General features: G+C 38.3%; 1 protein-coding gene across 6 annotated transcripts in view; it reads left to right on the top strand.

Annotated features, from left to right (window-relative positions):
* Positions 1–12,815, top strand: part of PTPN9 (protein tyrosine phosphatase non-receptor type 9) — a 65,702-nt gene that overhangs the window by 18,427 nt on the left and 34,460 nt on the right. For all 6 annotated transcript variants that reach the window (XM_074354134.1, XM_045516833.2, XM_010955358.3 and 3 more), the window contains exon 2: positions 11,527–11,670. In XM_074354134.1, coding sequence (XP_074210235.1) covers positions 11,527–11,670 — 144 coding nt within the window. The remainder of the gene's footprint in view (positions 1–11,526; positions 11,671–12,815) is intronic.

Consider the following 12,815-nt stretch of genomic DNA (forward strand, 5'->3'; position numbering starts at 1 on the left):
CTGAGACACACTGCCATCCTGCATTCCAGTTCAAGATGTGAATGAGATTTGCCTATCCATTGACATAATGCATTCACAGATTCATTAAAACTCAGATTTTCATGGGTAGGAACTGTGTCTTACTTATTTCATAAAATTAATAAACTTTAAATTAACTTATTTTGGTTATCTCTGTTATAAATGTCTGAAGTTAAGATATTGGTAACTTAATTCTCAGATTTTTTTGTGTGACTTAATAGTTGCCTCTCCCATTGTTTTTCTTCTTATGTCATTTCTGATATTCTTTCCCAGTTTGATCCAGGAATTTCTTTCTCTATTTTCTACTGGCAAGTATTCAGACAAACATGTTCTTCCTGCTCCCTGTGAACAACACTCTCCTAGCAGGCTGAGAGCCCATCATCATCCATATGTTTACTCATCAGAATGGTGCCCAGCACTGTGCTTGATGTTGAATATGCCTTTGTGAGCATGGACCCCTGCACCTCCCAAACTTACAGGCCAACAGGAGTAGGCAGACAATATGAGAAGCTTTTATAATATTGTATGTGGGTGGAAGGCAGTAAAACGTTCCAGGATGAAGTGGGATTTAGACTGATACCTAAAGGGTGACTAGGAGTAAACCAGGGTTGGGAATAGGGAGGAGGAGAAGGATGTTCCAGCATGATCTGGAAAGTCAACTCCAATTTATTGACAGACATTCACGTTCCTCCTTTTTCTCCTAAAGTGTCAGCCACCAATTGGAAAAAGAGGTAAAAATGCTCACTAAAGGCCTCCCCCACCTCCTGGGTCCTCTAAGTCCTTTAGATTTTTTTTTCCCTTAGAAAGACTTTCAGGGTTTCTTCTGGTTTTGTGGTTCACCCCCTTATTAACCAGCTGGAATGGGTAGCAGTTGGCAAACTGCCTTTGGGTTCTTTCTAATGGAGAGTAACCAACTATATAACTCCTCCCCCGACTCCCTCCCTCCAACCCCCCAACTTGGGTAACTTTGCTCTTGCTAATGTTGAGGAGCTTCCTGTTTATTTTCCAAATTTCTGTTTTTTTTTTTCCCTGTGTTTCTCTTCTATGGTGTATTCTGCCCCTCAACCTCTTGATGTGAATTTTTTCCTATGACAATTTAGAAATGTTTACTTCCTTGCTTGCTTGTTGAATTATTTCCTCCATTGTTTTTGAGAGTTCTTTGTCCTCTTTGATGATTTTTGCCTGGAGAGTGGTTTTTAAACCTGAGAGGAGAGATGCCAGCCTGTGTTTAGTAGCCTTTGGCAAAGCCCTCCAGCAGGAAAGCGAGTGTGGCGTAATTTCTGCAGTACCTTGGAGCATCCTCTGTTTAGTGCTAAAGGTTCCTAAAAGCAGCTATAATCCTTTACCCTTTTCTAGACCTCCCTAACTCGTTGTTTGGCCTTGATAAGAAGACTATCAACAAACTCATAATTTGGTGGCATAGTTTAAGTACTTTTTAAAGTATAATGTTCAGATATCCTTATATAGATTTTAGTTAAAGACCATATAAAATTAATACAATATTTTTTGGTAGATCATATAGTCACATGATTTAAACTTAAAAGGTACAGAGGAGAATCTAGTAAATATTCTCCCTATTGCGATGTCTCTCAGCCACCTACCTAGTTCTCCTGAGACAACCAATTACCATTTCTTGTATATCCTTGCAGAGTAACTTTGTGCATAAACACCTACCATACATAGTATCTGATAAGATGAATGATATGTATCCTGTATTCTTCAAGGCCACTTAGTAGGTAGAAAGACTATAGGATTTGAAAAGGCTTGAATTCAAACCTCAAAACCTCAGCTCCGCCATTTATTAGCCGAGTGACCTTGGGCAGCTTGCTTAGGCTGTGTATGCTTTGATTTCTTTGTATGGTTAATAATACTTAGCATGCCAAGGCTATTTGAGTATGGTATATATACAGTTCCTTCTTTGATGCATGTTAAATGCTTCACAAATGGTTAATACTTTACTATTTCTTGCTGGACCACACTCTTTGGCCTGTGTGAACTGGGAGGGGCAAAGCCTTGCTCTAACAAGTGAATGGATTGAATTGCCTTCTTTACTGTAATGCGTGACGAATGCTGTCTACTTATGGAAGGGAATCATGAGCCAAGGGAAACATAAGTAGCAATTTGAAAGGAATAGAACATTTTTTGTTTGTCAGGTATTGAAAGATAGTATTCGTGGTCTGGGGCCTTCACATTGGGCTGGTGGAGTGCTGATAAACCCTAACCCTTCACTTCCGCTGGTAGGAAGTCATTAACACTGAGGAGCTGTTCATGTTTAAGAACTCGATTAACTCTGGCCCTTCAGTATTGCTTGAAGCTTTGGACTCTATGGGAAGCTTGATTTGGTCAGCCTGACTTTGGATTTCCTGCTATTCAGTGCCCATTGTGATGTTAGTCCTTTAATAGGAGTTAAGCTTTTATTCTTTTTGGTTCTTACACAATGCTTGATGTAATGGATGGAAGAGTCTCGAATTTCAGAACCATTCCTGTTTGGTTTCAGCAGGAGGATGGTGTTAGGCCTTCCTTCATGGTTATCTGCACTTAGCATTGTAGGTAGGATTTGCCGGGCTTTGAGTTTGAAGTTTCCTTGGTCTCTTAATGGGTAAAAGAGAGTTTATGTCTTTTGACACATAGATACCAAAATAAAGAGAACTGATGTTGTGCTGATACACTTTAAGAAAAAATCTGAATACCCACTGTGCAAGATTCTGTGCTGGATGTTTTAAGCAGTTGGTTGTGAGTTCCCAAAATACTGTTATCCAGATTGCTGTTAATGATTTATCTTTCAGAAACAAATTATATTTACTGTATCTTCTCTGAAGGGACTTGGTATTTAGTGTATTGGTAGAGGAGGCTTACTTGGAGAACCACTGGAAGGTAGGAGTGTCTACCCATTTGAACATGTGGACTTAGGAATCGTATGTCGTGTGTTGTTTATTAGGAAGTGTGAAATACAGAATTTCTTACAGGTAAGGTGCAAGGAATCAAAAAAACTTAGAGACATTAAAATATCCCATAGTTTCACTTTTTGAAGGAAAGCATTAAAAATCAATAACAAATTAAAGTGAAACTGATTTTTTTAAAAATTTGGTCCATGGAAATATAGACAATAAATAGGGACAATGAAGGAAAACTGAATAGAAATCAGTTAGACTTGAACTCACTGTAAATATTTTAAAAAAAATAAAGTGAAGCAGGTCTGATTCTAAGCACTACCTCCGTTGCCTTCTTGTGTATATTTTTCAGTTGCTGTAAGAATGATCCAGGAACTGATCCGAGCTGGACGTAGACTAGGAGTAAAGGTCACTGAAATGTTGACAGTTTTTACTTGGTTAATTATCTGTGGTCTATTCATTTTTTTAATGGAAAAAAGTCATAACAAATGTAAAGGTCAGTTACTGCGTTTAAAATGAGAACCATTTACAAATTAGAAATGGCTGCACAGATTTGGTTTTCCCATCCAGCCTTTTCTTTCCTTTTTTTCTTGGTTAGGACTTTGGAGGGCTGCCCATTGGAGGGCTCCCCCCACCCCAAATTTTGAGAAAGTTTTGGGGGAGGGAAATAGCTCAATGGTGGAGTGCATGCTTAGCAGGCATGAGGTCCTGGGTTCAATCCCTAATACCTCCATTACAAAAAAGTTTTTAGTGCCAGAAATTACTGTAGTATAACTTAAGTAACATTGGTAATAAGTTAAGTAAGCAAATAGGAATATTTTGGATTAATTTGAAATTCATGTATACTTTTCCACTTTATTTTTTTCTGGAAGAAAATGTAATAAAATAACATGGAAACAAAAGGATGAAAGATTTTTCATTCATTGTTTTACAGACTGATACCATGTTTGCGGTGTCTAACTTTTTAACAGAAAACTATGATGTGCTTGGATGGATGCATAGTGGTCCATTGTATGGACGTTCCATAATTTATTCATTTCCTAGTTTATTGTTGGTCATTTAGATTATTTCCAATATTTTGCTGTTGGAAACAATGCTACAATGAGTAACTATTTATCCTGTATTCAGTGTAGCATTGTTTCTAATGGCAAAATATTAGAAACAGCACTCTGTGTGTATGTGTATGTATCTGTCTTTTACTGTGATGTTTATATTTTGTACAGTGGATTCCTAGAAGTAGTAGTATGGGACGTAGGGTTTGCACATTTAAAACTATGCTAGTTAAGTGCCAACTTAATATGAAGGAGTGGTGTAAATTACATAGTTGTCACATTGTGTGAAAGCACTCATTTCCCATATTCTTACCAATACTATTTGTTGTCAGTCTTTTTAATTTTTTGTCATTTGATAGGCGAAAATGATACCCCTTTTATTTATCTTTTAAAATCTATAAATTCTATTTAGCTTTTGGTTAGGTTGTGCATGGACATGGTTTAAAAGAAGTGAAAATTAATAGTTTGCCCTCTCACTCTGTTTCCTAGCTGCAAGTTGTTTCCTCTTCTCAGAGGTGACTAATATTACCAGTTTTTTTGTGTGTGTATTCTCCTACAAATATTTTATGTGTATGTGAACAAATTCATATAATATACTTTTCCTATTAATTGACATATCACTTGTATCATATATATATATATACATAAAGGATTGTATATAGAAATTCTGTATATACATAGGTTTACTTCTGAATTTTATTCTCCACTTTAAAGTTTTTGTCTTTATGAGGCAGGTGTCTTTTTGTCTTCCTGTATTAAATGACCTTTAGTACAATGTTACTGGTAGTGGTGATAGAAGGCCTCCTGGCCTTCCCATCTTTAATAGAAAAAAAAATGCTTTTAATGTTTCACCATTTAGTAAGATGATTGCTTAGGTTTCTGTTAGATAATCCTTATCAAATTAAGGTAGTTTTTTCTATTCCTAGTTTGCTAATTAATAAAAAAAATCATAATGGATGCTGAACTGTATTCAGTGCATTCTCAGCATTTGTTGAGAAGGTTATATACTTTTTCTCCTTTAATATCTGTTGATATAGAAAGTTGCTTTGGTAGATGTCTTTGTGTTAAACTGGTTTTTCATTCCTGGGATAAGCCCTCTTTGGTTACGATGTGTTTGTCCTCTATTTTACTGCTCTTTCTACAACATGAGAGTTACCATGAAGGTTTAATAGAACGTGGCATGAAAATTATCTGAGCCTGTTGGTTTTTTTTTCCTTGGTTTTTTTTTTTTCCTCTTTTTTTTTTTTTTGGTAGGGGATGTTTCACAACTCTTATTTTTTAATTCACATTTCTTTGATACTCAGTGGTCACTAATATTTCTAAAAGTAAATCTTAAAAGTTCCTTTGTTCTTCCTCTGCTACCCTCCAAATGTTAATGTTCTTCAGAGTTATGTTGTTCGTTATTCATTCATACATATTTATTAGATATTATTGGAGATACTTATTTATGCCAGGCACAGTGCTAGGAACTACGTGAATAAAACAGACATGATCCCTGACTTCACGGAGCTTTCCTCACTGCTGCGAGATGTTTTCCTTCCAGTCTGGCTTCCCCACTGCTATTTTTAGCTGGGAGAGGAGGACTAAACTGATTTCATCCCTTTGCTTAAAGATCTCTGTTGAGTCCTTCATGTCTATAGGGCCACATCTGGAATCTGGAGCACAGCATACAAGGGCTTTTCCAGTGTGGTTCAGCCTCCACGTCAGCCCATCTCCCACTAATCAGATACACACTGGCCACACTGGCCACCCTGTATCCCAGTAACCCGTTCTTTCATGACTCTGCCTTTACACATTTTGTTTTCTCTAACGAGAGTACTTGTCTTTTCCAGGCAAATTTCTGCTCATCCTTCAAGGCACTCTCTAAAAAGATTTGTTTTTAATTCTCCTAGAGAGAGTTTGAATCCCATAGCACTGTTCATAGATCTGTCTTAGAACTATCAGTTATATGATGATGACTTATTTATACGTGTCTCCATGTTTAAATGACTGTAAACTGCTCAGAATGGGGTCTTTATCTCACTAAATTATGTCTCCTTGACAGCTACTGTACTGCTTAGCACAGAGTAGGCCCTCAGCAAATACTTGTGAATGCTTGGTTGACTAACATGAGTGCTGCCTGAAGGAGCTCTACTGTTCTGACACTACTGCTGCTAATCACGGCAGGCTGCCAGAACGGAAACCGTTCTCCGAACTAAAACAATATGTACTTGAATGGTCCCTCTGTTTTCTCTCCTTCGCCTAAGACTTGTGTGTGTGAGTATATGTATGGTTAGTTGTGGGGACACATACTTAGAAAAGTATGTATTTATTCCTATTTTTCTGTGGACTTTAATTTTTAAGTTATTAAAAACATGGAAACAGCTTTAGGATGACGGGATTTTGGGTGATCTTTTCCTTCTTTGCAAATTTTCTTTATTACATTATTATTTCTTTCTTTGAAGTATAGTCAGTTATAATGTGTCAATTTCTGGTGTACAGCATAATGTCCCAGTCATGCATATACATACATATATTCACTTTCATATTCTTTTTCATTAAAGGTTATTACAAGATACTGAATATAGTTCCCTGTGTGATACCAAAGAAATTTGTTTTTTAATCTATTTTTATGTGTAGTGCTGAAACATTATTTTATAACATGATAAAATCAGAAGTTTTTCTTAATACTTTTTCCAAGTTGCAATAAAACCCTATTTAAGAAAATACTCTTTTAAAATCACATTTTAAGAAAAGGCGAAGTTTTCTTGATAAAATTAAATTATTTGAGATTAATCAGTAAATATTAATTCAGAGACTAGTTTATTTCCATGTTTGGCATAATAACAAAGGGATAATGGAAAGATCATTGTGTTTAGTTTGAAAATTTAACCATGGGGTGGCGGGAGGGAGGGATAAATTGGGAGTTTGGGATTCGCATATCCAAACTACTATGTACAGAACAGATAAACAACAAGGTCCTATTGTATAGCCCAGGAAACTGTGTTGATGGTTTGTAGTAACCTGTAATGAAAAAGAATATGTATATATTTATATGTATGACTGAATCACTATGTTATACACTAGAAACTAATACAATATTGTAAATCAACTATACTTCAATTTAAAAAATGGGGAAAAGAAAATTCAGCAAACTTCACGTTGCTGTATTATAGCAAGCTAGTGTGTCTTAGCTCAGACTGTTTCCTGGCATATTGATAGGGACTGGAGGGATTAATAGAGATAACAAGACAATAATTCACAATGAAGGAAAGGTGGGAAAACAGGCATACGAGTAAGGTAGTTTACTAATGCATTTGTACCGAAATTGATGGAGAAATGGCGTATTTGCTGAAATACAGAGGTAACTTCACGTTTGGTTAAAGGCAGACAATGAGTCTTACATTGAATCACTTTCCTCATTTAGGTATTCATTGCAGGGTGACTGACTGCATTTTTTGCATGGTGTTTATCCTGCACAAAGTTGTTTCTATATTAGAATGAGAAATAGTCTCAAGTCAGTTTGATTCTGTTATAGAGGACTTATGCTCAGGATGGCAGTGTTAATCCCCAGAGCTGCCAGTGTAGAGACAAAAGGATTTAGAGATGGAAGCAGTGGTATAAGTACTTCTGGACGTGGCTTTTTTCCTGTGTTGCCACAGAGCCCTGAATGAGAAGTTGCTCCTTTAAAGGCTTCTGTCTTGCCGTTGAACATGTATTGAAGGTTTCTAATTTAAATTTATGCTTTTGGATAAAATGGATTAGAGAGATTGGGTTGCTACAAGCTTAAGAGAAACAACAGAGGTTCCTTGATTCTGAGGAACTCCATTTCTGTTGAAAGAAGTTTCAGTGTGAAATGACTGGAGTAAAGAAAAAAAAGAGAATGAACATCCACTCAGAGACTACCTACCAGATGCCAGGTACTTTGGTGGATGCTTTCTATCCGTTGTCTTGTTCAAGTTTTATCTTTTCATGAGGAAATAGAGGCTCAGAGAGGTTGTGACTTGCCCAAATGTCACACAGGAGTGAGTGAGAGGATGGGTTCTTTCTGACTCTTAAACCCACTAGACTGCTAGACTCATTTCTTGGTGGTTAGGTGGCTGACATCCCAGGAGTTTATTTTAAGAGTAGGATTCTTATGGGTCTGGCTCTTCACTCTCTCCCACATTGTCTTGGATTTAAGGTGCTACCTGTGGAACTGAGAACGCAGGATTTTAGGTACTAATTGTGGAACTGAGTGTGCCAGCACGTTTTTCTTGACCTTTTGGGTTGCTACCTGTGGAACTGAGAACGCAGGATTTTAGGTACTAATTGTGGAACTGAGTGTGCCAGCACGTTTTTCTTGACCTTTTGGGTTGCTACCTGTGGAACTGAGAACGCAGGATTTTAGGTACTAATTGTGGAACTGAGTGTGCTAGCACGTTTTTCTTGACCTTTTGGGTTGCTAGCCCCTTGCCTAGTACTTATTTCAAAATTGTAGCTGCTCTTGGGAGCTTGGTATAGCATGAAGCTGTGTTGGTTTTCTTCTCTCCTATACCATATTTCAACACCAGTAGATAGTGTCCAGGGTGGAATCTCCTTAACAGATTTCTCAGCCATTTTATAGTGGTTTCTCTGGTCTCTTTCTCCTCATGGCCTTGGTGAAGAAACTTGTTTCTGTTGATTTAAACTGATTGTGGGAGAAGTATGTAATTACAGTAAGCTTTGACTCTGCTGAAACAAATCTTGCCCGTGTGTAACAAGCTGGTTAAGGGGTTGAGGAGAGTTGTAAATGGTAATGTTAGTTTTTCTGTACATTAGTTCAGACCTTTTCCCAAAGTAAGACCAAGCTGTTTGAACTGTGACCACTCCTTAGCTGCCAGGTGTTGACAACTTGTGGTTACTCTTAAGCCTAGATAGATTCAAACCATTGACTTTAAGCTGAATTATTTTGTAAGCTGTGACTCACTTTTTGGCTCATTCTTCACCAGGAAATACACTGAATATTAATTTCAGGAATGTCAATTATCCCTTCTGAAGAGTGTGTTGCTCATTAAAATTTCTGGGATTTGTTTTCCTGGTAACAAACAGAACCCCAAGTTGGCCCATACTTTAGTGGTTGCGCCAAGTCCTTGTGTGAATGAAGGGGAGATCTGACTCACTGTTGGGAGAAAGGCTGTTGAAGATGAGACCATCCTTTCTGGCTTCTGTAAGAGATTCATCTCTTTCACCAGAGGAATGGGGTGCAGGAGGGTGAATTTGAGGCTGAGCATAGCAGGTGTTATGTGTGTATTTATGTCTGTAAATATCACATCACTGTTTATAGTACACTGGACTCTCTTCATGCAAGGCCTAGTCAGGCCAAATTAGGAGGAATTGTTCCCGTGCTTAAAGCCAAGAATAACATCCTGACCAGCAGGGGACAGAGGTCAGCTCAAGGCAGCAGCTCTTGGAAGCTTCAGGACGTTACGAACCTTGAAGGCACAGAGATTAATAAGAAGGCAGCTAATATAGATGTACTTTGAAGGAAGTGTGAAACCTGTATGTCTCTTACTGGGGCTTGGCTTATTTATGAAAAATGAAAAATCATCTTAACAGTTGGATATGTGATGAGTTCATATCACCTTCTGATCATTTAACTGAATATTCCCTTCCTGTCTGCATATTGATGTCTTTTTACTCTTTTCATTAGAAAAAGGGAAAAAGTATGTTCTATTTTGGTGTTTTATTCTACAAGCAGTTTCAGATAAGCGCAAGAGAGGGCTGGCTTTAAAAGATGATATGTTAATTAAAAAACAAATAGCCTTTAGAAAACCTCCTGGAAGCCTTCCGGACTGAAGTTCTGTTTCCAGGGTCTTTCTGTGCCGGCGTCTCTTCTTTTCCCTTCCGTCTTTTCTCATTCTAATGCTGGCCACTCACCCCGCAGAGGCCACTCGAACTGGTTTCTGGTGGAGCGTTCCGAGTTCATCCTGTTGTCTTCTCGGGGGCTCACTTCTCCGGTCTGACTTCAGCTGGTTCTGGGCCAAAGTGATCGTCTGAAAGCTTTTCTTCATAGCTTTTATTTCTGGGCTTTTTTAATTTATGCATCTTGCCTGATTAGTTTTGCTGGTTTTCTCCTTTTCCAGTTGCTGTGAGGTATGTTGCCTCAGGTGGAGGGTTCCAAAGCTCAGGTGCAGCCTCAGGCCTCTTAGATTTTACTCTGGTTTATAAAGTGCCTTCTTCCTTTCCTAGAAATTGAGGAAGCAGGTACTCTGTTGGGAGGTATTGCTGACTCTCCTGGGGCTCTAGTTTGCTAGTTGTTTAAACATGTATGTAGCAATTTAGATTGTGTTTGCAAGGTAGGACTTGTTGCCAAAACTCTGAAGTAGGTCATTACTGTTACCCTTTGTCCCCTGTCTTTCAATTGAAAAATTAGAGGTGGAAAGAGAATTATCTTGTCCATGGTCGCATAGTAGGTTGGTCTTACACCTTTTGAAGCAAACCTCATTTTTGTGTTTTTTATACTTAGCACAGATATGTACAGATAGTTAATAAATACATAATAGTTTAATAAATACATCTTAACTGTGGGGTTGATTGGTTGATCAGTTAAATTTCAGAACTCTCATCAAGTTGATCACATTTTGGGCCAATATGTGAGAAAAGTTTCTAGTTAGAGGAGACCAAATAGCCAGGCAGAAAGTGTTTACCAATTTAGAACACATGCAGAAAAACCCCGATGTAAATCCTGTTCTAAAAAGAAGAAACAGGATAGTTTGGCTAGATCAGAGACTGGTTATAAATGTAAGGCGAAGTAGAATGAGAAAGGATAGAAGAGCATGGGTTAATCAGGAGATAAGAACAGTTATGGAAATAGGCATCTTGCCAGCTTGGGATCAAACAGTGATAATGAAAATTTCCCACTCCTCCAAAGTAGGCTCTCTGCCCCCGCTGGCCTTCCCCAGACCGCTATCCAGAGGAGCTGGACCCTAGCGTCAAGCTCTGGGGGGCTGCCATAGGAAGCACGAAGAGGTCTCGTGGGGTTGGGGTCAGTCAGTGCAAAGAGCAGTCGGCCTTCTGATTTGTTAAATTCTTCTTAATAGTTTTGCTGTGCTCAAATAGTGTCTCTAATTCCAAAGCCAAAACCGTTTTCTGATTGTGTGCGACTGGCTTTTGGGACCAAAGCAGCAGCTGCGCTACACTGTGCATTGTGCAATAACCCTTTACAGGCTCACCCGCCGTTTCGGGTTTTTTTTTAAACCTTGAAAAACAACAACAACAACAAAAAATAAACTTTGGTGGGTTTTTTCCACCCTTTGGAGCCAGTAGTTTGCCTCTCATTTGGGAGCCTTGATCTCCCCCCTCATTATTTCTTCATGCATCCCTGCAGTGCTAAGTAAACCCTGCTGTCTGAACCTGGCTCTGGCTTCTGACCTCACTGAGTTTTATGAATTTTAATGATTCCTGGTTTCATGTCTGTTCACAGCTTTTGTTTTTTCCTGCTCCCTGTAGTGAACTTTGGGTTCAGGCTTGCTTGGGGAAAGTTTTTTTTTTTTTCTTGCTTGTTTTTTGTTTCTGTAAATATATTCTTTACTTACTAATTACTCTTTATTTTCTTTGTCAAACAGGCCACGAAGCAGTTTCTTGAAGAGATTAACAAGTGGACAGTTCAGTACAACGTCTCCCCTCTCTCTTGGAACGTGGCCGTCAAGTTCCTGATGGCCCGGAAGTTTGATGTGCTCCGCGCCATAGAGTTGTTCCACTGCTACAGAGTACGTAGCTCGGGAATGGCCCTGACCTGTGACACCTGGGCTCTCTGTGTTGCTGTTCTCTCTGCCACACTCTCCGTGTGGTAGTTCTCTGAGTGTTCTCCCCACTCCCATAAAGAAAGTAGAGCAATCATTTGCAGCAACATGGATGGACTTGGAGCGCATTATGCTGACTGAAATAAGTCAGATAGAAAGACAAATACTTTGTGATACCACTTATGTGTGGAATCTAAAAAATACAGCAGACGAATGAGTATAACAAAAAAGAAACAGACTCGCAGATACAGAGAATGAACTAGTGGTGACCAGTGGGGGGAGGAAAGGAGGGAGGGGCAATATAGGGGAAGGAGGGATTATACGAAGTCATGTGTGGGAAACTTTTGAAAATTGTAAAGAACTATAGAACTTAAAAGAATCTTCATTCAATTAAAAAAAAAAGTGGATCAATACCCAAGAGCCTTGGAGTCAAAATCCTTCTGAAGAGACAGAATCTCCCTAAATAAATTTTTGTAAAAAGAGGGGAAGAAGGGATAAGAAGCACTAGGATTAGTTTAAGATGAAAACTCATTTACACCCATTTTGTGGGTCACCTTATTCAATATTCATTCCTTTATTCATTAGATATTTATTTGGTATCTACTATGTTCTAGGTGCAGAGATTACTATTTAGAAAGAGAGTAAACAACAATTATAAAAATGTTATGATAGGGCAGTACTGGGTTCTGTGGAAGCCCATTTAGTTCGGAGGGTCAAGGAAGCTTTCCTGAAGGAAATGACTTCTAAATTAAGATCTGAAGAATGAATAGAAATCAGACAGGCATGGGAGTATCACAGAGAGAACAGGAAGTTTAGATGCCCAGGGTCAAGAGAGAAACTGAGGAGGGGAGGGTATAGCTTAGTAGTAGAGTGCGTGCTTAAAATGCACGAGGTCCTGGGTTAATGCTCAGTACCTCCATTTTAATAAATAAATAAATAAACCTAATTACCTCCCCCAGAATAAAATAACTAAATTAAATAAATGAAGGTTTAATCACTAAAAATGAAAAAAAATAAAATTTTTTTTTAAAGAAGAATTGAGCTGAGTTGAAGTGTTGAGTGGGAGTTGGGGCATGGCAAGAGACTGAGCAGCAGAGGTAAACAAGGCCAGA

Source organism: Camelus bactrianus, chromosome 27, assembly GCF_048773025.1.
Source record: "Camelus bactrianus isolate YW-2024 breed Bactrian camel chromosome 27, ASM4877302v1, whole genome shotgun sequence".
Lineage (NCBI taxonomy): Eukaryota > Metazoa > Chordata > Mammalia > Artiodactyla > Camelidae > Camelus > Camelus bactrianus.